Below are 27,025 nucleotides of genomic sequence, written 5' to 3'. Positions count from 1 at the left end.
TCCTCTTTCTCTTTCAACAAACAAACTCCTAGTAGTAAGAATCTCTATTCACACATTACCCCTGGTGATTGATCTCTGGAAAACATTCCATATCTAACATAATTCATGTCATGCTTAAAGGATGGATGTTCATGTTCACCAAATCCATAGATCGAAGTGGACGGGACAGAGGTCATCATTTGCATATACTGGTCAGAAAATATCAGGCCTCCGAGAGTTGTTTCCCACCTGTGCCAGACAGAGAAGCAGAAAGACAGTGACTGGGTGGCTTTTTTATTTCAAAAAAGTTTGTGGAACTTTCATAAAAACTCTTTTCTCCATTAAATTCCAGTCCAAAAAGAAAAATCCTATAAAGTTAGCTTAAAGGGGGAGGAGAAAATAAAAATGGAATGTGGGGGATCTGAGGGAATGGTAATTCATGTTTACTGAATATTTGCTAAATGCTGGGTATAACATGTGCTATTTCACTTAACCCTCACAATATCCCTGTGAAGGCATTATTATTCCATTTTATAAATGAGGAAACTGAGCCTCAAACAGAGTCAAGTTACATGACTTGCCTAAAATTACCGAAATAACAGTGCCAAGATTCAGTCAGTTTTGCTGCTCAAATTTTTGTGCAGCATTTTATCTGTTGAGATGGAAGTAGGTCTTTCTTGAAATAAAAGTAGTCTGTGTTCAAATAAAACTTGGGAAATGTTGAGCTACATTTCTCTTCTGCAGAACTTTTTCAGAGTTCTTAATAAGGAGCAATACAGAGGGAATCTCTGAGAGTTGACTGCAGCACTGACATTTTCTGAAATCTTTTGTTCTAGAACACCTGTTTACCTTGTGAAAGCCAAGGTTAAGTCAAAGGGAAGGGAGAGAGGGGTGGTGGAGGTGGTGACAGCACAGCAATCACAGGTGGGAGGCCACATCCTGTGCCCAGACCCACTGACCTCATCCCAGTCTCTCCCATGCTCCAGTTTTTAGACCTGTTTACAGGGGAGGCAGGTGGGTGCATCTAAGTTCCCCGCCAGAGGAGAGTTCTCATGCCCTGCTGAGTAGCAACACTTAACTATGTTTATTGAAAATTGTTGCTTTTTCAGTGTTTCTCTCTCATACTCTCTTTTCCCTCCCCCTCTCATTCAGGGATGATTTACTGAGTGTCTTGCACTGGGCACTGGAGAAATACTCCAAGGAATAAGAGTTGGGGACAACTAGGTAGTTACAACACAGTGGGATACATGGAGATAAGTAAATACATGTTGCTATAGGAGCAGAACAGGGCACAAGTCACAGCCCCAGAAAGGGGAGGTTTCGGGGAAAATAGGATGAGCAGGTGAGGTACAGTGTATGAAGAGTAATAGTAGGTGTCAACTTGGCTCCGCATAGGAAAAAGCCTTTACTATCTTTTTTTCTTGTGTTCTTAGTTGAATGCAGCATTTTCAGACCCTAATAAACAAGAAAACTTGTTTAAAAATTACTTTAAAAATTACCTAGATTTTGAAAGGAATATACTCAAATTATTAAAAATTAGCTCAGCACATGGTGAGCAATCAGCCCCTGTGGACCAAAGGCTGAATCAGAGACCCGAAGACCCCAGAGATGACAGGTCTTAGCCATTTAAAAGACGTAGGGAGACCTGAGGGTCCTGCTGGAGGGGCTAAGGAAAGCAACAGAATAGCAGAAGGGACACGGGACTGGCTCAGGGAATGGCTATTAACTATCATGGAAGCATTTCAACATGGCCACAGCAGTTATAGCCATAATGGAGCCTATCTCTAAGGAAGAGTAACCACTTCTTAGAGGAAAGGAATTATTTTCTAGCTCAATTTGCCATAAACCTTAAAGGTAACCTTATCTCTCAGAAAAATCTGTTGGCTTTGACTTTTCAATGTAAAAAAAGGTATCAATTAAGCTTTAGTAGTACACTATCAAATGATTCTTCAAATATCAGTCTATGCTACTATTTATAGAAGCATGTGGTTTTCTTGGTTTTATCTAAAGCGTCATTTATTTATGTAAGGCAATAGAACTCAGACCTGCTACAGGTCTCATTAGTTCTAACCACAAACCTTAGATGCAACCTCCTATGTATTCTATTACACGCACATTTATACCCTTTTCCTTAGGCAGAAAATTTTAAAAATCTAATCACTGAAAGAACTGGGTTGTCAGAAGTTTGTGGCACATTGTGAGTTGTTATCAGCAGTTTACTAAGACTGGAATGACTGATTTGAGAGGCATAAACTGTGTCAGTCCTTTATCTTCTGCTTCTTCTTATGATCCCCAATGTTCTAAAAAGGTTAACACCACTCAGAGGGTACTCAGTCCTTAGATTTTCATAAGCCATGTTAACAAATATTCATTCCCATTTCTCATTCCCCTCCATGAATCATGAACACTGATTTTATATATATATATATATAATTATATATAACATATATTTATGCTTATAAAATAAGGCAAAAGAAGGAAACAGTTTCTGAATAAAGAAACATTTCATTGTTTATTTAGAAATTACCTACATTAAACATTAAAAATAGAATAACTAGACTATAATAAGTAAAAGATATAGCATTATGCAAACAATGTTGATTGAGCTTTAAAATGACATTCAAATACACTGTTCAAATGCATTCTCATTGTTCAAATAAAACTAAAATAATTTTAGTGTGATTAAAATAATATCAGATGAAAAATAAAATTAAATACCATATTACTTTCCCTTTAAAAAATTTTATCAAGAACACTGAGTAGATCAGTTAAAAATTAAAGTTCATAAAAAGTGAAATAGAACTTCCTCATTATCTTATTTGTTTGTTTTTTTACCATAGAGGTAGCTCTCCGTAATACATTTATCATCAGAAATTCTTTATAGGTAATCTCACTTTTCAACTAACCACAGTGGCACATGCTACAGCTTGTGCAAGGGAAAAAATATCTTTTTGGAATGGGGGAAAAGAGTTGGTCTAGGCAAGGCATATCTTTCAGATATATAAACAGATGATGGAATTCTGATCACGTGTATTAAGATTAATAGTATTGAGTACTTTCCAGAATATCTACAACCACATTATTCATAATACTCAAAGTCCTAAGGTTTAACGTTGACACATTCCCGTTTACTATAAATTGATACTGGTGTGTTCAGTCCTACTTATTATAAAAGCTATTGGTATGAAATAAACTTTTAGAAGCAATCTTTGCTAATTCAAAGTAGAAGGATCTCCCTAGAACTTCAAAAGAAATATCAATAGCACCACAACGTCTTCACCTCACCCCCCACACTCTCTTTAATACATTTAAAGAAATCATTTTTAACTCAAGATTACTGCTATAAAATGGAATAAATTATTATCACTAATGAACCATTAAAATTGCTGCATAGCTCTTAAAAATGAATATGTTGTCATCTAAGAGGTATCGAATAAACATCTGACAGAGGAGAGAATGGAGGGAAGAAGGACTTCGTGACTACTATGCCCTGGAGGGTAGATTAAAATAGAGTGTTTCCACCAGAGTCAGATCAGTTCACACAATGACTGCGAGGCCAGCAGCTGGTGAGTGGGTGATAACTGAAGAAAATAGGGTAATGGGGCATGCAGGACCCTGCACCACCTCCACTTCCTGAGTCCTCTATTGCCGAGGCTCAGGACACGCTAACCCAAAATATAGTGCCTGGGCATACTGCGTATCTTAAGCTGAAGAGTTTGGAAAAGTGGTAGAAACAGAAAAGTTACTCTAATCTTTTCCTGCTCACTGTTCTTCCTTGAAATGTGTCATGAATCCCCCATGTGAAAGATGCCCACACTGTACCTAGACTAGAGGAAGGAAGACATTCTTATCACCAAAGACAGGGAATTTGGGGCCAGAAAAATCTATAAATAAATGTCATTAAACTGACCCTTATCTCCTAGCTACTTCTTTACCATTGACTAACCCCCAGTCACAACCTCTCTGTCTTGTCTTATCAATTCTTCACAAAGTTATTGTCTTTTTGTCTAAAATGTATAAAAGCTTCCTGCTCTGTCACTTCTTTGGGTCTTCATTCTCTTGTGAAAGCTCTCATGTAACATACACAAATTCAAAAATGTTTTATGCTTTTCTCCTGTTAATCTGTCAGTTTACTCTTCAGTCCCAGCCAGGAACCCTAAGAGCGTCAAGGGAAGCTTTTCCTTCCCTACACCATCACATGAGCTATGTACTGATTCACATTATAAAACCATGTCATAGTTCCTCCTTGTATCTCCTATCATACCAGTCTTTTTAAACCAGAAGACATCCAGTCTTTTTATTCTTTTGTGCCTTTCTTTTATAGTTCCCTTAAACAAAAAAGGCTTCACCACAACCAACTCCTCCCTGAAACCTTATTGTCCTGTCAGAATTTAAATTTCCTTTTCCATTCCTCATACCTTTATTTTGCATTTCTTTCATTCTCTTGGCTGTTCTAGTTAGTCCTATTGACAGTGGGTAGCATTTTCTTTATTATTCCTTATCCCCAATGACAAACACCAAGTGGATGTTGAGAAAATAATATTTTTTAATATATACCTGAAGAAAACACAGGGTGCAACAAAGTGTATTGAGCATTTATTATTTTGGAAAGTTTTATACAGAGTGATAAGAAGCTGAATCTTTCACTCTTCCTTGGGTGTATGCTAACTCTCACGTCCCTGGAGAAAGCTCTCTCTACGAAGCTGTCTGACGGGAGTGGGTGGGTACGGGGATAGAGAAGGTGGTGTTTACCACAAACATGAATTGCAGCGCACACCAGAGCATTGGGCATCAGGGCAGCTGGCTTCCACAGGCTCCCATTCAGCCAGAGTGGGCACCAAAGCAATGCTCATACCCATGGCCTCAACAACCAGACCTCAGGCAGCTGGGACGTTTGCCTAAAAGGTGGAAGGACAGGACAAACAGGCTAGACCCTCATCACTCTTTTTCAGCCCTCAATCTAAATGCATTGGACCCCCAACACGTGTTGCTATGCAATTTCAAAAGCATTTGGTTTCCATCCTGGAGCAGCCACCAGGCCGACAGCTCTGGGCCTGTGTATTCTAGCTCGGCCTCCCGGTCTGGAAGGATGAATGGACTGCCTGTGCTCCTCAGACTAACTCCTTCAGTGACTCACTGACTCCAGCCTTGTCTCTGCTTTTTCTTACACCATCTTTCATAACAAAATAGAAACACATCACTATTTTTCTCATCTTAAAAGAAAAAAAACCCTCACATTCTCTCCTGACCTCATTTCACTCCATTTCTCTTAAAATTACATTTTCCAAAGCAGCCGTTTACCCTCAGTCTTTTCAACTTCACTCCCCACACTCACTGAACCCTCGCCCAGCTCCCCTGGAGCTGCTGCTGCTGAGGCGAACACTGAGCTCTGGAGACCTGCTCCACCACACTGGACTGTGGTCACCAACCCACACTGCTCAGTGAGGACACGGTTAACGGGGCAGGTCTCAGGGTGAGTGTCTTCACCGCAATAAAAAAGTTTGTTAAAGATGAGGAATGAACTATGTTGGTGTAACCCATGTTCAATTCTCAGTCTCCATCCAATTTAATCTATCAGCAGCATTTGTTGGAATTGCTCACACCCTCTTTCTTAAGACACTTTTTGCACTCTCTTCAGTTTTGGTGAAGAAACACCATATTCCTCTAATTACAGTCTAATTGTGTCTTGCTATTTCTCAGCACATCTAAAATGTACTTACAGGAGAGTGGACAAGTAAGAATTCACTGATATTTACTTATTGAACATTTGCGGCTTGCTTTAAAATATAAAAATCGTAACAATGAACCAGACATGGATTCTGCCATAAAGGAAATTGATACCCAGAGGGAGATAAGATAGTAAGATGAAATGAATATGATGTTATATAGTATAGGAGTTTAAAGAAAAGTACAGATTTGGTTCTTTTTAAGTTAAAAAGAAAGGGAGGTCATTTCCATGTATGGAAGTATCATCAGGCAAACTTTATAAAAAGAGTAGATTATACTGGGGAAGAATTGTGATAAGCAGAGGCAGGAGAGACAGGCTTTCAAGAAAGAGAAAATAGTCTGAATAAATGTGGGAAGGAAGAAAGAAAAGGTCAGGGTAGGTCCAAGAAATAGCAAGACAGCAGTCCAGTTTGGCTTGACATAGGATCCATAAATGAGGGCTATGGGGGATGTGGGCAGGATGTGGAAGCATGAAGTTAGGTTCTGAACATTGAAAGGTCAAAGGATTAGCAGAACAGTAAAGTTCCTGTTGTCTAACAGGCAAGTTAGAAATCTCCTAGAAATCTCCTTTGTCAGATACACAAGTTCACTAGATACCTCTTCTAGCTTTGAAATTACCATAGACAAAAGTATAAAACATGGGTAGCCATCCTTTCAGCTTCCATTAACAATTTGGTCACCACCCCACAAACCTCTTCACCATTTTCCAGCCTCTGCTTGTCATTGGGTCTCAAAGCCAGTGACAAATGATTTGTTTTTGTTACCAATGACAGCCCATTGCTAGGGAATGCTACTATAACACATTTTCCTCTTAGTTATTAATTTCTACATAACAAGCTACTCCAAAATTTAGTATGAACATTTAGTAGGCAATGACTCTGGTCTTACTTCTAATATGGACATAAACTGGGATTGGTGAACCTTGTGGTCAGAAAGGAACCAGATGTCAGCCTAGCCGTGGTTGGATGGCATAGCAGGGTCTCACTCATAAGACAGGGGACTCACCTGAATGGCTGGAATAAGTGAAACGGCTGGGCCTCTCTTTCTATGTAGACTTTTATCACATGATGCTAAAAATGGTCCAAGAGGGTGAGCAAGAAAGTTGTAAGGCCTACTGGGGCCAGATCTTGGAAGTCACATGTCATTTCTCTTGCATTCTATTGGTCAAAGCATAAAACAGGACCAGCCCAGAATCAAGAGGTGGGGAAACAGACCTCATCTCTTGACCAGAAAGGGCTACAAAGTATTTGGGGCCATTTAAAACCCACCTCAGTCAGGAACTCAGTGTGGCCTCGTAGAGTAAACATGGCTGAGTGGGCGGCATGAGCACTGGGAGTGGCAGTGCTGTTAGAACCAGAAGCTGATCATCTGACTTATTGAACCAAGGATAGCTTTACTGTGTATATAGACATTACCACATTATAATTCATGTTAATTCAAGGCCAATATACCTTGAAAGGAATTGAACAGTCAGGATGATATAGATATACATGGAAATCCAAAGCAAATACTGGCACTATACTTGCATTTTTGCATAATAATAAGACACAAATTAATAAAAAAATGATTATTACTTTACATTATTAGATATGTGTTTTTTATTATCTTAATGCTCAAAAATATCATCAATGACTAATAGTAGAAACAATAAATATAATAACAGCTGATATTACCAGAATATGTACCATGTACCAGTCCAACAAAATTAAATTCTGAAAGGGAACACAGAATTTTAAAATTGAAAATAGCTTATAATTCAATTCCTTATAATTTAATTCTCCTAAATACACAATTTAAGATGAGAGTAAATGAATATTTTTTATGCCCAACACTAAAACATAGCTTTAAGTTAAACTTCATATTTCTAATATTCTAAGCTTGCTCATCTCATATGCTCCATACCTTTTCCACATGTTGTTTCTAAGGACAAAACTAAGAGCATATTAATATGAATAGTACTTACAATACTGTCCTTGTCTTCTTTCTTATTACTCTGAATTGAAGGACTGTATCATTTACAAATTCAACATCATAGTTGGGTTCAATAGGCACATTTGAGGAGGATTCAATATTGAGTGGAACTTCAAATCGTTTATTATTGGGATCATAAATCTAAAACAGGTTAGATAGAACATAGTGTATTGATTTTTAAAAATAATCTAATTGCAATAAGATTTACCAATAAGTAAAAAGACAAATTGTAGTTACCTCCAAATCAGGATATTATGTGAGGTATTTAATCAAATAATGTTATGACATTTAAAACTTTCCATTAATAAGCTTTGTATTAATGAAAAATGCAGACCATCAGCTACACCCACCTTAAATCGGAGCCGATCCTCGGTATGAAACTCTATATCCATCACAATGGGGGAAATATCATTTCCAAAGAGGGATATATTGCCACGTTTGTTTAATGTTAATCTAGAAGATAAACCAATTTTATTAACCCAAGTAAAGCATATTTATTTTTACAATGAGTGGAATTCCTCAGGTAAAAAGAATGTTAACAGAGAGATAAACAACTTTACATTCAAGGAAAGGAAAACTCAGATAACAACTGTTTTACTAACAGCAGAAACACTGAGGTGTAGATATGAAATACTGGAGTGGTAATAAGGAAAATCAACTAATTTCCTTCCTAATCCATCTCTAAAAATAGGAAAAGCTGCAGCAACAAAATACAAAACATGGCCACCTGACTTAGTTGATATTCATGTACTCTGCCTTGCAGTAGAACGAAATCTCTTGTCATGTTCAATCAGAATGGTTGTCAATGGCGTCTAAAAACCAAGCTTAGAAATAATCAATAGGCAATTGTGTACCTACAACCCTGAGCACAGCCCCTCTCCTCCCAGTTCTGTCCTCCCTCCTCACCCCACACGAATGTATATGAAACTACTACACACTTCCAGCTACCAGAATCTCCAGTCAACACCATCACCACTATCATCCACTCCCACCAAGCCTTCCAATGTTAGACTCAAGGAGAGAGGCCCATTTCCTTGGTTACATTCTGGATTAGGCCCACCGTTTGGGGTCTAGCATGGAAAGGCACCACCACATACTGACATTGTTTTGCTGTTGAACCTTCTTTCCTAATTTACAAAGAACCCACTAGTATTTGAGGAGTTGTATAAGGTCAGCAAGCAAAATGATCTGATGGTCAAACTGAGACATAACGAGATCTCCCGGGCCCAGAGGAGAGTGCCAGATCAAGTGAACATTACAAATAAGCCAAAGGCTGCCCGGACGGCAAAGACACTGCATTTGGAGTCTCCCTGGATTGCTCAGATTGTTTCTGCTTCTCTTGCAATTCCACTTTCTGTTTACACTTTGCTCCTAGTCAGAATATAATATAGTTATAATTTAATTTATCTGATATTTATTTGTTTTATTTTATGATTCACTGCTCTTATTCCTCCTGAGCTCTTTTTATTTTAATTTCAGATTTTAATCTGTTTTCAAAACATTTCCCATGATGGTCTCTGCTAAAATCTGTAAAAACTCAAGAGAAAACAGCATATAATGTAAGTTAGTTAGTTCAATCAAGTTCTATTTTTGAGCCCATAAAATAGGCTGGTGCCTTCCACATAGAGCATTTGCAAGGTCCACAAGCAATACAAACAAAATGTAATGATATTTTTTCTGTTCTTTCACTTTGGAATGTGTTATAATTCTGAGACCACCCTGGTCCACCCTGACATAAATCAGCTCCTCGTAGCCCAGGCCCCACCCGTCTGCTGCTGGCCAGGGTCCCGACAGGCAGTTCTCATCTTTGTCTTTAAAGAGAATGGGCCTCCAAATCCCTACTTCTCACCATCCGCATTACATTTTATATCACTCCCTGGTGATATACGTACATGGAAAACACACTTTGACATAATTTTCGAGCTCTGCTCTTACAATGTAAAAAAGAAACAGCTTATAAATTCCAAAGAGAAATTGAAGTACAGTCAACTTTCATAATACTCTGCTGAGCTCCAACTAAGTAAAAACCATAATTGTGTACATTCTGTACATTGCCCCAAAACATATCTTCAAAATCAAGATCTGGTCTCTAAAAAGCAGTATAGGAATATATTTTTTTAAAGTGACACTTAACCTATTAAATGTGCCCCTTTTTCCCCCTTAAGAACTTGATGGAGGAAAAATGACAATCTATTCTGTTCTCATAAAAGTTAAGCCTATCATGTGTGACGGAGTTATTTTTGTATGCATTAAGCAGAGGAAGTACTCTGACGATGCTAAAGCATAATTTTTGATGTTCTGAAATAGTTGCAGTTCGGGAGCAATTTTTCATTCTTTCTCTATCATATTACTGAAAATTAGGTGCTCTGGCATGCTTCACAAAAGATGCAACAAAAAGAAGAAAAGGCTTCTTTCTAAAAGATTGTCATGATATCATAAAAGACAAATTTTACCTTAGCTCAACTTCTGTGCAATGAATCGTCCCAGCACACAAAATACAAACACTGAGTGTTTCTGGCTCCCCGGCTGGGCCCACACGACTGACTGACAAACTAGAAAGAGGTATAACCTACTCTTCACCAGGGGAGTCTTGACAATGATTTAGAAGTCAAAATGATTAGGAAGCAAAAAGTCATGTATTTTAGGCTTTTGGATTCGCCAAAGGCTCAGAGTTCTCAGGACAAAGCCAATAAAAATAGAATGAAATCTCTTAAGTGATATGTGTACCACACAAACTGGTGCGGCTAAGAAATTTTAGATGGTAGAAGTGGTTATTAAAAGCTGTAGAAAATATATACCTCCATCCCTGGGCTGTTCTTTGGGGAACATCTTTCATAGTGTAGCCATGTGGACCATCCTCCGGGTAGAAGCACCAGGGAACGTTGGCAATGGTTGTAGAACACCAGACACAGCCCTTAGCTTCACAGATTTCTCGGGAAGCTCCTGGCTGAGGGTGGCAGTCAACGCGTTTCTGAATGGGAACTATCGCTGAGCAAGTAGCTTCTTCTTTGGAGTTATAGAAACAAAAGGGAGCAGTGCTGTTCTCAGAAGCACACCAGTGGCATCCCTGCTTAACACAGGCCGCCTTGTTGGCCCCTGCCTCTGGATGACAGTCAACTCGTTGGGAGTCAGGCACTATAGAACACAAGTCAACCTTCTCAAAACACCAAGGGACGCCTGGGGTTTTCCACGGAGACCAGCAGCAATCCCTGGCCAGACAACTGGCTTCAGAAGCTCCAGGATCAGGGTGACAGTCTTTACGGAGTTGCGGGGATAGAGATGCCAAGCATGACCTTGAACAAGCAGGCTGGACCAGAACTGAACCAAGAAGGAAAACAGGGCAAAGTAAATGCAAAAATATCTAGACAACATACTTATCATTAGGAGACTTTGGTAGAACTATATAAAAAAAGAGTCAAAGGGCCAATATTATGAATGGAATAGTTAGTAGATATTAAACAGTACTACATATTTGTCAGCCTAGGTAAAAGAAAACAAAGCAAAAAAGAAAACTTGTCCCTTAAAAATGCAGCACTAACATTTTACTTTACCATTCCTAATATTCTAAGCCTGTACAGTCTTTACCATCTCCAAAATCTTAGCAAATACATTTCAGAAAAGTCCATAAAATTGCCTTTCCTGTTTGCTATGTTTTCCTTTATTAATAAACTGGAGAGTAGTTGTCAGTTCTCTAATTAAATAATAGTGTAGAAGTATTTATACATGTTTCCTTGAAAATAACTAGATATTGTGTTTGTCACGTGCTGTTGAGTCACCTGCAGTTCCCTAGAGACCCCATGACAGAGTGATGTTCACCGTGGCCTGCCCTCCACAGCCCCGCTCAGCTCTTATCATGCCTCTGGCTTCTTTTATGGAGTCCACCGTCTCCTGTTTGGTCTTCCTCTTTTCCTCCTGCCCTCTACTTTTTCCGGCATTGTTGTCTTTTCTAAAAAAAAAAACCCTGCCTTCAAATGATGTGCCTGAAATAGGACAGCTTCGGTTTTGTCATTTTTGCCTCTAATGATATTTCAGGCTTAATTTGCTCTAGGACCCACCTGTTCATCTTTCTTGTGATCCAGGTGTTAGGCAGCAGCTAGGAGTGAGCAGCCAAAGGGGAAATAAAGGCAGGGGAATAAATGCCATTACAATCTAACAAAGAACTTAATACAGGAAGGTAGAAGCAAAAGAGAGACATGTCTCACCGATGAACTCAGCAGTCCTGAGCTCAGCTTAATAAGATTGCGGGGTGTCCCCAGCATTATGAGCAAAACAACACAGGAGGAGGGGTGAGCCATTGAGACTGCTGAGAAAAGGAGCTTCTGTAACAATCTTACTAAGATTGCCAGCTGTCCCAAATGTCACAAGTGGGAATTGTGCAGGAAGGAGGGGAGGGGGTAGTCCTTGAGATTCTATGCTGGGAAAGAGAGCCACTGTAACAAATTCACTAAGACAAAGAGCCTTCACTAACTGAAAAAGAAAGCCTTTTTAACTGACATTATTCCCAAGGGGGACAGAGGGGGAACCTAAAAGGCAGCTGAGGTATATAACTCCCAAAACCCAGTAGTCAGTATACTTAACATTAGCTAAGTACCTACTTGTAGCCTCGGCTTAAGTGTATAAAACAAACTCACTAACTACTAACTTTATTTCCTCTACCCATGGGGCATTTAGACTAGCTAGATGCCTGCTTGCAGCTTTGTGCTCATATGTGTTTTATAATTAAGCTTGCTATGTCATTTCCATTATATGTGTTTTCTCTCAACTGAATTATTCTTTTGTGAGTGAGACAGGAACCGAGGTGGAGGAGGGGTCTTCTCGGCTCAGGTCTCTCTCTCTCTCTCCCAGTCCATGAGAGAGGGTGTCCACAGAGACCTCCTACAACACGGTACTTCAAATGAGTCCATTTTTTTTCCTATCAGACATTAGACCCTCAAAAATGCTACAATACTGGTATATTTTTTCATTCTCTTTTCTTTGTGGCTTGCTATTTATAAAAGTTCTAGGTTTGTGTTGCAGATGGTGCCGCTTTCATCACTTTTGTTCTTTGTGAGAGTTTTATTGTACTAATACAATAAATAGCATGGATTATTCATCTTTTTCTCCATAAGTTAGGTGAAATATCTGAACACAGATACAATTCACCTCTTCATTCTGATCTCTTTTATTTTATCATAAATGATTTCTAAACTATATTTTTGCAAGTGAATCCCATGGAACACGTGCCTCAGAAGTGCCTATTGAATTGGAAAGTATGCTGTTTTGGGACCTGAGCACTGTCGTCAGGACATGGCCGGTGGGGATGCAAAACTGCACCATCACTGTTGAAAAGAATTTCAAAATATCTAACAAATTGCATATGCTTTAACTTTTTTACAAGAAATGCTATTTTCTTTTGGAATTTATCCCAAAGATATTTAGTAAAGTATCATTTATAATGGCAAATAATATACAAAATGTCCTTCAATAAAGGACTAGTTAGATAAGTTATGGACAGAGAAATTATAAAAAATAAATAAGGGAACTTCTATATATTATAGAGTGAAATCTCCAGACTATACTAAGTAGGAAGAGAATAAGGTTCAGGACAGTGTTTCTGAATGATATTTTTTCTGTAAAAATGAGGTTGGAGGTATCAATATACATTTGTATCTCTTTATAATATCAAATAGAAATGATGGAAGGGTAAAAGCTAACAAAAATAGTTACACATTTGGGAACAGAAGGAACAAGGAGAAGAAGACAAGGATCGCTCTTTAGCTATATCTTGTTATATAGTTTTTTTGAAGTCCTGTCAATGTTTTAATTTAATTTTCAAAAGAACAAAATTAATTTTAAAAGAAATGTTTAAAAAATTGCTATAAATTTAACACATACTGAAACAGAATATCTGCTTATTTTATCATGTTAGTACCATATCCACACACAAAAAAAGCAAATATTTTTATATCTTTAATTATATATTTATTTATTTATTTATTTAAAGGGCAAACCACAAAGAAATTTTAACACGAATCCAGGGGTCATATTGTTATTATAAATACCAATATTTTTATTTTGAAAGTATTATAAATGCATTGTAGTTTAAAGCAAATAAGTAATTATGTTACTGTTTCTAAGAAACAATATTTCAGCACAAGAAATATTTCCATTAAAAACTATACCATTTTTAATTTAAAATCTTAATCAGAATTTTATTTGAAGTTAGTGTGAAATAATGACTACTCATACTCTTTTATAAACATTCATATCTCCTAGCTCTGTCCACTGAGAAAACTAGAAGTAATGACAACGCGTTAACAAGAAGCTCCTCTACCACCAACATTGTGTCTTCCAGCTGCCACTCTGCCACTCCTCATTAAAAGGAAAGGACTCATTCCTTGGGGAAAGTGACTCATTCTCACGCAGGGGTGTCCAACTCGCTGCCTAACAGCCATATGTGGCCTAGGATGGGTATGAATGCAGCCCAACACAAAATCATAAATTTACTTAAAACCTTTTTTTTGTTGTTCATCAGTTTCCATTAGTGGTTGTGTATTTAATGTGTGGCCCAAGACAACTCTTCTTCTTCCAGTGTAGCCCAGAGTTGCCCAGAGTTGGACACCCCTGATAGAGTAAGGAATGTATAAGAGGAGCCTAAGATATCTTTATATTCAAGAAATAAAGTATCACACCTTACTGGCACCAACTGGAAGTGATTCTCCATGGCATTAGATGGGATAAACCAAAAGATAAAGGACACTTCAATGGACAGACACACAAATATATAGTGTGTTTGTGTGTGGTTGCCCAGACAAAAGCTGAATATTGATTACACTGAAAAGTGATAACTTAAGAGAAAGAATCATACATTATCCTGTGTTCCTTATATAAACCTTATTACAAGATTACCAAGTAGTTTATGGTGAAAATTGTTTTTTAAGAATTGAATCCCAGATAGTAAATGTCTTACCAGTTATAGAATTAGACCTTATTTTGCAACTTCCAATGAAATAATATATATAGATAATGATCATCAATGAGCAGTAAAACAATAAAACAAGAGTTGATGGGGCTTTCCAATGCAGGATCAGGTGCCACCACATCATACACTGAGAAGTCTTTCACAGAAATTTCACAGGATGACTTGTGAAGTATTCCAGGAAAAAATTATTAAATATGAATTTATTCAAGTCTCTAGAAATACTGTCCAGTTATAAAAAGTAAGTGGAATAGAATACTGGGGATAGAAGAACTTTAACTGACACCACCATGAAGAAGTAATCAGCCAAATCTGGAATGTGGGACTTTATTCAAAATAAATAATAATTTGATTCCCCCAACAAATCAATGGCATGAAAGGGAGGAGGTGGTAGAAGAGACTGCTGTAGAATAAGAGACTTAAGATTCCAAATAACTAAATATAATGAGATTTATGAACTTGAATGGAAAAGAAAATTATATCTACTTCCATTAATTCTAACTGAAATGTAACATTTCCTTTACTTATGAAACAGGCAAACAGACCACAGCAGCATTCAAAATACACATCACTTTATCACAAATAAGTATCAGACATTTCAGATATTTTTGTATCATGCTATAGTCATGTATATATCTGATACTATTAGTTAAATTTACCATAACTTTGAAATTATGGTAGTTTTGAGACAAGATGCTGGTTCCTGTCATTTAATGATTTAATAAAGAAGCACATTTATTGGTGTGCCACACATTTAAAAAAATATTTTTATGAGTTTTTCAATATAATTAGTTTCACCTGTAATCTTATGTATTTTATTTTATCCTATGTATTTTAAAAACATTTCTAAGAAAGGATTGTTATACTTCACCAGGCTGCCCACAGGCACACAAACATTTGCACACAGCACACACATACTCATACACAAATGTTCAGAATCCCTCTGAAACTATGGGTACCCGCCTACTGCCAGGAGTCGCATATGCCCAGCAGAATGTAAACTGCAATGAGATGACTGCGTACTGTTCTATATCACGTAATTCAGTTTGGTCCTTACAATTTTCCACAAAACCAAATGCCAATTCCAACAAATAGAAAACTCATTATCTCACTTTTCTTTTTCAAAATTCAAACCAAGCAAATAACATCACGAAATAAACAACTTCACACATAGATATCTAAGCATTATCCTAGCTTATCCTCCAAATGTATCAGATTACTCCCTACACAAGTTATTACTTCATTTGTTCTCTGTCCATCTGAACTCCGCATTCAATTTCTCCTGCTTGTCACTGAAGGACTCATCACTGTGCCACCATCCTTTCTGAGTTCTCTTATGTTATTCTGAGTCAACTTAGGGAGTTGCTGCTAGGGTCAACCATGCCTCTGATAACTTAGGAGCTCTATAACTTTAGATAAGCCACATATTTAAAACAGCAAGCCATGATGAAGCTTAGTTTATAAGTTCTTAGCTAACTGCCTGTTACTTAGATCACTAAGTTAATGTAGAATATATAGTAATATGTAATATGTAAATATCATGGTTAAGGGCTTGGACCAACCCTGGAGCTACATGATCCTTGCTCAAATCTCTGTTCTAACACTTACTAGCTATGTCCTGGGACAAAGTACTTTGCTCTGCAGAACACAAATAGAACTGGCATCTGCCTCATGGAGAAATTAAATCAGTTAATACATGTAAAGATTTTTAGTCAGCAGCTGGCATATCTCTTTTGGCATGTTAGTTGTTGTTTTACATGTATTGTGCTTAGCACATGGCATACATTAAAATATTTGTCATTATTAATAAATAGAAAACCCTTAAATTCCTTTTGGAAATCCATCAAGGACAAGAGATATTAAATATGAAAAATTAGATAGGTTGATTTACCATGTTTTTTTGGTATAAAGTTTTTATTTAAAATTTGTTAAAAGAAAAATTACCAAAAGGTGAGCTCCTTACCAGCCAGAATCAGGGAACAAAAATGGAGAAGTCCTATGGCCTCCATGGTCCCAGGAAGTGATGCTTGTTCATGGCAGGCAATGTATTTATATGGGACAATCTGAATAAATCATTTGGCCTTGAATTTTTTCTACAGAGCAATAAGGCCAAGAATAAATAACTCCTTGGAAGTCTTCCCACAAGATTACCAAAGGCTGGCACTCCATGTACTGGAAAGATGTGAGATTAGCATGCAGGTGGCCTGGAGTTTTATCCAGCTCTCTGTTGGCTGTAGTAATGGACCTCTATGAGTTGAGTTTTCTTCATCCATAAAATGCATATAACACCTGCCCTGCCTGTTCCATGGGGTTGGAATGAAGAGCATAGTTAGAACATTACTATAAAAAGGCAAACTTCAGTGAAAAGTCAGATTCTTATCTGACATGACTTAGGTTTTTTGACCTACCTCAGGAATTAAGAACTAGTGAAGAGAAGTTGCAAATGAATTATAATTTTTCTTTCAAAACTTTGAAATTCCGGGTTCTGTGAGTATTTTAACCATTCATAGTTGAGCAAAAATTTCAATCACTATACATTAAGGGTGATTGATAAAAGTGTTGGGGGAGAAAGAGTTTAGGGAGAAGATAACTCAGGTTAACCAAAGTCACAAGATTTTATAACTCATCAATATTCAACAATGTCTAGTCATCCTACACATAAGTAAATGGGCAACTCCATATGCGGTGAAATTTAGGAAGGTATCTTCTAGTGTTCTTTCTCTTCACTAACCAACCACAGCATGAGACATTTTCTCCCAACCGGAAAGTCTCATCTTCAGAATTATCAAGGCTAGGAGTTGCATTTCTACTTGAAGTAATTTTAACCTAATAAAGTGGAAAGAAACAGTTCAACTTCTTGTCTAACTGGAAAGAAAGGATCCTGGGAGAAGAAAGCAAAGGACATTCCACCAGTCAGTCCAATGACAATAACTGACTGGATTAATTAATTATCAGAAGGGGAAGCCTGGGATCTAGAAATGAGGGCAGGGAAAGGGGGGCAGTTGACATCAAACAGTGGAAAGCAGAGGAGAAAGGCAAAGACAGACTTGCCTCTCACATATTTACAAAAGAATCTCTTAAACACCTTAACTGGGAAACTTAATCTGTTGGCAAATATCATGATACCTCCATTGGTAGCTGCCCAAGAACTCAGTTCCTTATAATAAATTCTGCCTGGACACAGCATTATTCGGAATGGAATAGAGGAGTTCAGAATCCCAGCATCAAACAGCAGGGCCCAGCCCTGACTGGTGTGGCTCAGTTGGTTGGGCATTGTTCTGCAAAGCTAAGGGCTGCTGGTTTGATTCCCAATCAGGGCATGGACCTGGGCTGCGGGTTTGGTCCCCAGCTGGGGTGTGCGTGATAGACAACCAATTGGTGTTTCTCTCCATCTCTTTCTCCCTCCCTCTCTCTCTAAAAATAAACAAATATATTTAAAAAAAAAAAAGAAACAAACAGCAGAGCCCAGATCCAGATATGAACCAAAGCCCAACAATACCTCCCTGGTTAAACAAGGCTGCTGAAATGTGCGTACAAGAAATCTGAGCTACATCATTGTGCCATCTTTTCTAAGTCCAGCTGGCAGGAAAAAAGCCTTAGAATGCCTAGTCCTTGGTTACAAGGATAGGCATGTATGGCCTACACCCCTCTGCATTCCAAGAACATACAAGAGAACTTCTCTAAAGGAATTATGAGCCCCGCAAGGTACAGACATTTAAAAATTCACTCAGTCAGTATAGCATTCACATTTATCACCCAGTTGACTATTTTTGTTGGCAAAGTAGTCATATTTATTTTTTCAGCTGAGATAGACCCAACCAGGACCCTTGAGGACAGTGGACCACATCTTTGTCATGAACTTTCAACTTGGAAGCAGGAAACAGTCAGGGCCATTTACTACACATTTATTCATAGCACATATTTTACTAAAATTTTACACCTGCTCATGGGTCAAATTCTGTATGTTTTTAAAAGGAATTTTTGATATCTGGATTATTGGCTGAAATTCAGAAATATGCCTAAAAATGCTATCTGTATATATGGTATTACATATGTATAAATTTTAACTTTTTAAAACAAAATAAAATAATAGGTGACTTGTAATGACACCATTTATTCCAATTTCCTGTCATAAACTTAAAATTCCCATAACTATTTAGCTCATGTGGTATTTTCTGTTAGATGGCAAAATTGTATGTACACATATATTAATTTATCTTTACCCTATAGTTATACTTAAAATTTCCAACTGCATTTACATATTTTAATAATTATTTTCGTTTGCTTAATATATCAAAAGGAAGGAACAGATGTGTAAAAATAAATCTATGTATGATCATCTTTAATTAGTTGCAGTAACCTCCCAATTCCTTAGGATAAAGAATTGCATAATTTTGTAAGGTTTGTATATTGTTATAATCACTGTTTATAATATCAAAGCCTAAGGACAAATCAGATCCTTCCTCAAAAGTTTATTAAAATAATTTATCTTAAAGCACCAATTAAAATAAAAATTTAATATCTTAAATATTTGCTATGATATGTATTTATTCACTTGATTGTAATCACCCATTTCTGACAATTTCATCAATAGATTATGCTGATTATATAAAGCACCATATTTTTTATACAAGTTAACAGTGAATTGCTATTTTAAGCATATATAACCAGAAATCCCAATATACTGCATCTCTCATTTTTCACTTTGACATATAGATCAAAAACATTTATCAATTTCTAGGGTTCAGCATATTTAAGTAGGAAAACCTGCTTGTGAGAGCATTTTGGATATTAAATCTAAATAAGAAAGACATTGAAGTGAAATATTAAGGAGATAGGCTAATAAGGAAAATAGCTGGACCTCATAATGCAACAGATATGGGAAAAGAAGGTCAGGGCTAAATCAGTAACTGCTTCCAACTGTTCCCTTAATATCCCAGTGACTTGGTGATGGAGGAATGAGAATGCAGACAGGTGACAGCATTTTATTTATCATGCTCATGTAGATAATATAATCAATCTGGGATAACATGCACACGCATACACATTTATCCTTTCCAGTCCCTTACACAACCCAAAGATCCTCTTCATAACATTTACATATAGCTCTCATTATGATGTTCCCTAAGGGTGTAGTTTCTGCTCAGAAAACAAATTTACAAAATATACATTTAGTCACTGCATAAGTATTTACTAAGCACCTACGATGAGCCAAATTCTGCCTAGATACTGGGGACACAGCACAAACCTGCTCTTACAGACCAAGCAGGGTGATAAGTGCCGTGAATGGGGATTTCCCAGGAGAGTGGGTGTCCCGTCCACAAGGGACAGCTCTGTCCAGTAGCATTCAGGGGGTTTAATTAGGTTATAGTAACAAGACATCAGTGTATTCCTAGACAGATTCAAACTTTCATTTGGTACTTGTTTTCCTATTACCTTTCTGTCTAAGCTTTAATAGTAGGCTAAAGTTATTGCTACTATTCTTCGCATGTTGGTTGAATTTTCTTCAAACACATCAATTATTTTAGCCAAAAAATGAGAAATGACACTGACTGAAAGTTAACTGTCCTTTTTTTTCAATTCCTAGCTGAAAAGGACACTATATCACTAACACAGATTATAAATTTCATTCCAAATCCCCAAGGTAGGAAAAAAAGATAGGGGAGATACAATGGAATATGCTCCTAAGAAGGCACAGATGCACACCTAACGCAGCTCACTGCCGTGTTACACTGGCCCGGTAAGGAGGTGCTGCTGAGCAGAAGGGACAAACCGCACATCTAACTCTTAGCAGGGTGGGGGGTGCGGAATCTGCTGCACTGTTTGTTCAGTTCTTTTATTCTTTTAACACTTTTTCTGAATATCCTGCCAGTCGCTCTCATATTCTCCAAGGAAAGAACAAAACCTGAAGGAAAGCTGAAACTCTGTAAACCCCCAGGTCTTGGAGTCCCTAGCAGCACTGTCCTGCAAGGTCTTGTCCAGCACATTCCACTTCACACTTGCAGGCTTTGTGATGTCCTTTCCAGGCCTGCCTTTCAAGAGCCTGTCAATCCTCCTCGCCCCTCGAGTCAGTAACAACTCTTTTATTCTACTCCCCGGGCACAGGTAAATAATAAACTTTACTGAGTTTTGGTCAAACTTTAACCAACAATTCTGATGGTCTCCTTTCCTTAGTCAAATCATTCACAAAACTCATTCGAGATCATTCTTAAAAAATAAAGCTGTATGTAACAGGGAGTCATGCTTTTTTAAGTCAAGATATATTTAGATACACCTGGAACAAGCAGCTAGGAGAAAAGAATATCTATTTGGCAATACTTCTCCCACCAAAGGCACCTTGCAGTTTACCCATCTTAAATGTTTACAAACTGATTGAGTGTATTTATTTATATTCATTTGAGCGGGAAGGTAACACCTGATGAACCAAACAAATATTTACTTTAACCTGTGAGACAACTAATCCTAAAAATCAATCAGGGCCATGAATACTGCCAATTTACAATATTGGGAGGTAATAACGTTCAAGCTAAAAGTCAAGTTGACTTTCCAATCATTCACACCCCAATTGTTACAGTTTATCATTAAAGATTTAACAATTTCAGTAGTGTCCCTCGATCCCCATTTCAGTCACTGCTCCTCCTGTGTCTACCTAACCCTAACCCTAACCCTAACCCTGCTCCTCCTGTGTCTACCCAAAGCCCCAGCTTGGGGCCTTCATGGCTTCATCTTCCCTGGGTCAACTGATATTTTAGAACTTTCCTCCAATTGCAACTACCAGTTCCATGTCCTGCTGCCTCACGTTTGTAGGCCGTGGTAAGAGACATAGGAAATGAATTCTGCCAAAGTACGCAAGTCTGAATGAGTGTGCATGCTATGCCTCTGAGCCATGTTTCACCTTAAAGCAAAAAACATACTAATTCCAAAGTGTAACTACAGTGATAGTCCAAGGCACCTCCTCTCATTTCTACCATTACCGTACATTGCAAATAGCTCATTTGCCCACCTCACTAAAGAAATGGTTTCATTTTTTATTACAAAATTATGAGAGCAAAAATTGAAAGTACCAAATATCCAGCAGCAGGAAAATAGCTAGATTATGGTACTTTAATATGAAAAATGATTTTGCTGTTAATATCCCATCTGTAAACACTTTTTAATAACATGGGAAAATATTTATAATATATCTTTAGCAAAAAGGAGGATGTGAAATATGTTACAACATCTCAAGTTTAAAAATCTACATGAGACTTTCTCTGTGCATTTTTTAAATGCTTTATTTTTATTTTATTTCAGAAAGAGGGGAATGGAAGGAGAAAGGGAAGGAGATAGAGAGGGAGGGAAATATCGAGTGAGAGAGAAACATCAGTCAGCATGCCTTTTGCAAGCGCCCTGACCACAGACAGAGCACACAGCCTGCAAACCAGGCACGTGCCCTGACTGGAAATCGAACTGGAGACGTTGGCTTGCGGGAGGATGCCAACCCAACTGAGCCATGCCTGCCAGGGCACTCTGCACATTTTTCAAAAATATAAATGTATTGGGTTGTCCAAAAAGGTTGTTTAGTTTTTTTTGTAAGATGGCTCTAGTAGTGCTTAGTTGTCTTTACTTCATTTGAAACAATTTTGTTAGATTATATTGTGACAGCTGCCATATCAATGTGCCTTTAAAAAATGATCAACATCAGTGAATTTTTGTGTAGCCATTTTAATATTAAAGATGGAAAAAAATAAGCAATATTTTCAGCATACTATCCTTTATTATTTGAAGAAAGTTAAAAACACAAAAAAAGATTTGTGCAGTGTATGGAGAAGGTGCTGTGACTGATTGAACGTGTCAAATGTGGTTTGCAGCCCTGGCTGGTGTGGCTCAGTGGATTGAGTGCTGGTCTGTGAACTGAGGAGGTGGAGGGGAGCAGGGGTTGCTGGTTTGGTTCCCAGCCAGGGCACATGCCTGCGTTGTGGGCCAGGTCCCCAGTTGGGGGTGTGCAAGGGGCAACTGATTTATGTATCTTCTGCACATCAATGTTTCTCTTGTCTTCTTCCCCTTCCCTTTCCACCTCTCTAAAAATGAATAAGTAAAATATTTTTAAAAATTTTTTAAAAAGTGGTTTGCAAAGTTTTATGCTTGAGATTTCTTGCTAGACAATGCTCCATGGTCGGGTAGACCAGTTGAAGGTGAAAGCAATCAAACTGAGACATTAATTGAGTACAATCAATGTTCTACCACATGGGAGAGAACTGACATCCTCAAAATATCCAAATCAATAAAAGTTATTAGTGAAAATGAAAAAGGTGCCTTTTATTTTATGGAAAACACCATATAGACTTTTTGGCCAACCCAATATTTCTAATTTCTAACGACAGAAATAGAAAAGAAGTCTTTTTAAAAAAAAAATTACTTGTCCTAGTATTTCTTTTACACTCTTTAGTTAGAAACCCTAGAACAGTATAACTGTCAGTACGCATGAAGTACCCTTGTAATAAATAAAGAATAAATCCTTAAAAAAGGAGGACCCAACAAAGGCTTTTGTCAATGACCTTTGGCCAGAAACTAGGGAGGCAAAGGCTTTTAAAAGGTGGACTTCTTAGGTAAGAAGAAAGTGTTGCAATGGAAAAAAGTAAGGTTATTTTCCAGTCTTGTGAAAGGTCTAACAGTATCCAGTGTTTCACAGAATGAAATTGCCATTGGCAGCTTCATTAATTAAGCACTTTATTAGTTGAAGTGAGAACTTGATACTTCCAGGTACATCATTCAGTGAAATTTCTCACCAGGGCAGGCAGCCCTTGTTAGCAAATCAAAGTTGTGGCAGTTCGCACATATGTGTGAAAATCAAGCTTGTCACTGTTTAATGCTGTGAAAGTCAACCTACAATAAACTGAGGAGACCTCAATTCAAACAAAGGATGCTAGTTTAGCTAAGCAAACATAGACCCCACAGGAGCTGACTGTAGTGGCCCAAATAATATCTGCCCCACTGGGAAAGTTGAATTTTCTTCATAATGCATGCAATAACTGTAGGTTATGGCACATGTGGAGATATATATTTTCCGCAATGTTTTAATGTTTCATGTCTTCTAGTAAACTGGTTTTTCTGAAACACTAATGAAAGCTTCTAGTAAACTGGTTTTCTCAAAATACTCTTAGAATTTTAGATGTTATTTTTTCCAACAACAGTGTATTATTAGATTTTATTATTTACACATGTACATGGATACATGTATATACATTGCCCCAAAAATCATTGTAAAAAACAGGGCCATTTGGGAAGGCAAGTTTCTTCAGTCTTGGCAAAGGTTGATTAAGTTATTCATGGATCTTTTTACTTTCAATTAAACTTTATAATGTGTTTACTAAATTCTTTTAAAAAATCCAGCTGATAATTTTTTAGGGATTGCCTCAATTTGCAGATTCATGTGGGGAAAAGTGACACTTCTATAATACTAATTTGTCCCATTCAAGTATATGGAATGTCAGATATTTATTCAGATCATCTTTTATTCCTTCATTAGAGTTTCAGATTTTTCTTCCTAAAGGATTCAGGTGATTTTAATTAAGTAGTATCAGTACATATAATAGTCTTATTGCTGTCATACTTAAAAATTATGTTTTATGAATTGCTTTTTAAAATATTTTAAAAGGGAAGATTATAGGCTTTTTAAAAATAACATTTATCTTCAAGTAATACATTGTTGTTACAAAAAGTGTTTATTTTAAAATAACAAAAATCCAAATTATCTATAAACATTATACTTTTGCTATTTAACATTGGTTTTTGATGTGCAAGAGTATTTCTAAAGTTTGAATAAGAATATTTGTAAAGTGTGAATAAAATTTAATGGATGCAAGGCACAGATCTGGGAAATATCTTCAGGTAAATTTGAAGGATTTTTCACTCTTCATCTTTTATTTTTAATCATTTTAACATCTGCATGTCTTTTTTTTTTGAACAGTTAATAATCATTTCCAGGTATAAATAGAACGGTATATGAGGTCTGTCTGGAAAAAGTCCAACACTGTTAATGTAACAAGAACAGTTTACACAATATCAATGTAACCTGGCAGCCAAGGAGAGTAGACTAGAATGCACATGCGTGAACAATGACAGCTTCACTGTCCTAGTCAGTGGGGCCAATATACACTGTTGAGTGAGCATGTGTTCAGCATGGCTGTCGCATTCAAAATGACTGAGCAAGTAGTGCAATGAATCTGCATCAGATTTTGCACTAAGCTTGAACACTTCTCCATGGAAACTGTTCAGATGATTCAGAAGGCTGCAACTATGGGCAACTGGTGACTGGCAGCTTCATCACCACAATGCACCTGCTCATGCATCACATTTCATGCAGATGTTTTTTGGCAAAATATCAAATTACTCAGGTGACTCAGCCCCTCTAGGGCCCAGATTTGGTGCCCTGTGACTTTTGGCTTTTCCCCAAACTAATATCACCTTTGAAAGGGAAGAGATTTCAGACCATCAATGAGATTCAGGAAAATATGCTGGGGCAGCTGCATATGGTGATTAAGAGAACTGTGTGAGGTCCCAAGGTGCCTACTTTGAAGGGGACTGAGGTATCATTGTCCTGTATACAATGTTTCTTATATCTTGTATCTTCTTCAATAAAGGTCTCTGTTTTTCATAGCACATGGCTGGATACATTCTGGACAGACCTCGTAAGAGAATAAAAACATTAAGAATATTATAATACTTAAAACCACCGTTTAGAGCTGAGTGCTGACATAATGGTACATTGAAGCCTTAGCATGTTCCTCTCATCTCCTCGGAGACAGACTCTCACCTCATCATGTTGTGCTTGCAAGGCAGAGGCTTTCACACTGTTCCAGCTGAAAAGTACAAAATGATCGGTAACCTCATGGGTTAGCTTTTAGTAGTGGAAAGTTAAAAGGTGCTATAGACACCTTTAATTCATGACCCATGGAAACTCCTTTTTACACACCTGTGAATTGAAAAATCACCAAGTGAAAACTCCAGGCTTCCTGACACTCAGAAAACATCGCCAGCCTCTAAGGCCCACAAGGCTACCAAAGGCAGTGCCTTGGCCTGGGGCCCAGGGGATAAATAAGTATCTCGACTACTTGAGTTTTCCAAACTCAGTACTTTCAATTTGATTCCCAAACTTCCCCTAATACGTACAATTTAGAATTTGAGTCTATAAAAAATACGCATTCACATTAAAAGGAGGTGGCAAAATGAAAGATTTATTATATTATTTGGTTTGTGATTTATGAATTTTATTATTATTAATTATTTTAACAACAGTAACTTTTCAAAAAGTCAAGGATGTATTATAATTAATTCAATCATGTACTATAATATTTAATAAATCTTGAATATTGGTGTAAGATATGGTGGCAGGCTCTTATCTGATTTGAATGCTATTAAAATAGAAACAAAAATTAGTGAGTAGAAGAACATGCAGCCAAGTTTATAGTTCTAATCCTACATAACAAAGTAAATACTTAAACATTTTTCCAATATAAAAGTAAAAATGTAGGCATTTTTTTACTTGTCCATCCTCTTCAAAGTTATTTCTTCACAGTTATTAATCTTGTGAGTATGTTTTCTCTCTTGGAATGGTCTATAAGTTTCCAGGAAAACCTCACAAATAGGAAATACTACAAAGGAAATAAAAGAACGATCTCTCTCTCTCTCTCTCTCTCACTCTCTCTCTCTTCCCCTACCCCATAAAAATGAAAAAAAAAATACTCATTGAACCCTGGCCTTTGATTCCTGACTCTTTTCTGGAAATCCTAAGATGAAATTAGAGAATGCTTTTTAAACGACAGGCTCTAACAACACCAAACACCTGTGTGGATGTGAATGAAACGAACTCTTTCATTGCTGGTAAGAATGCAAATTGTACAGCCACTCTGGAAGATAGTTTGGCAGTTTGTTGCAAAAGTAAACATACTCTTACCATACAATTCAGCAATTATGCTCATGGTATTCACCCAAAGAAGCTGACATTTTATGTCTGCATGAATGCTTATAGCTGTTTTATTCATAATTGACCAAACTTGAAAACAACCAAGATGCCCTTCAACTGATAAATGGATAAATAAACTGTGGTTTATTTATTCCATCCAGACAATGGAATGTCATTCAGTGCTAGGACATGAAAGAAAGAAAAGAAAAAAAGAGAAGAGAAGAGAAGAGAAGAGAAGAGAAGAGAAGAGAAGAGAAGAGAAGAGAAGGAAAGAGAGGAAGGAAGGAAGGAAGGAAGGAAGGAAGGAAGGAAGGACTAGCCACAAAAAGATGGAGAACCCTTAAATACAGATTACTAAGTGAAAGAAGGCAAGCTAACAAGGTCACATGCTGTATCATTCCAACTACGCAGCATTCTGTGGAAGTCAAAACTATGGAGATAGTAAA

General features: G+C 37.3%; 1 protein-coding gene across 1 annotated transcript in view; it reads right to left on the bottom strand.

Annotated features, from left to right (window-relative positions):
* Nucleotides 1-27,025, bottom strand: part of LOC118498540 (sucrase-isomaltase, intestinal-like) — a 52,316-nt gene that overhangs the window by 3,257 nt on the left and 22,034 nt on the right. Inside the window, exons 3-6 of the mRNA XM_036016738.1 lie at nucleotides 10,476-10,995; nucleotides 8,028-8,130; nucleotides 7,670-7,818; nucleotides 60-228 (exon numbers count right to left, since the gene is read on the bottom strand). Of these exons, the coding sequence (XP_035872631.1) occupies nucleotides 60-228; nucleotides 7,670-7,818; nucleotides 8,028-8,130; nucleotides 10,476-10,995 (941 nt within the window). The remainder of the gene's footprint in view (nucleotides 1-59; nucleotides 229-7,669; nucleotides 7,819-8,027; nucleotides 8,131-10,475; nucleotides 10,996-27,025) is intronic.

This window comes from Phyllostomus discolor, chromosome 2 (genome assembly GCF_004126475.2).
Source record: "Phyllostomus discolor isolate MPI-MPIP mPhyDis1 chromosome 2, mPhyDis1.pri.v3, whole genome shotgun sequence".
Lineage (NCBI taxonomy): Eukaryota > Metazoa > Chordata > Mammalia > Chiroptera > Phyllostomidae > Phyllostomus > Phyllostomus discolor.
Note: the sequence above shows the minus strand (reverse complement) of the source record. Positions and strands in the feature narration are given on the sequence as shown.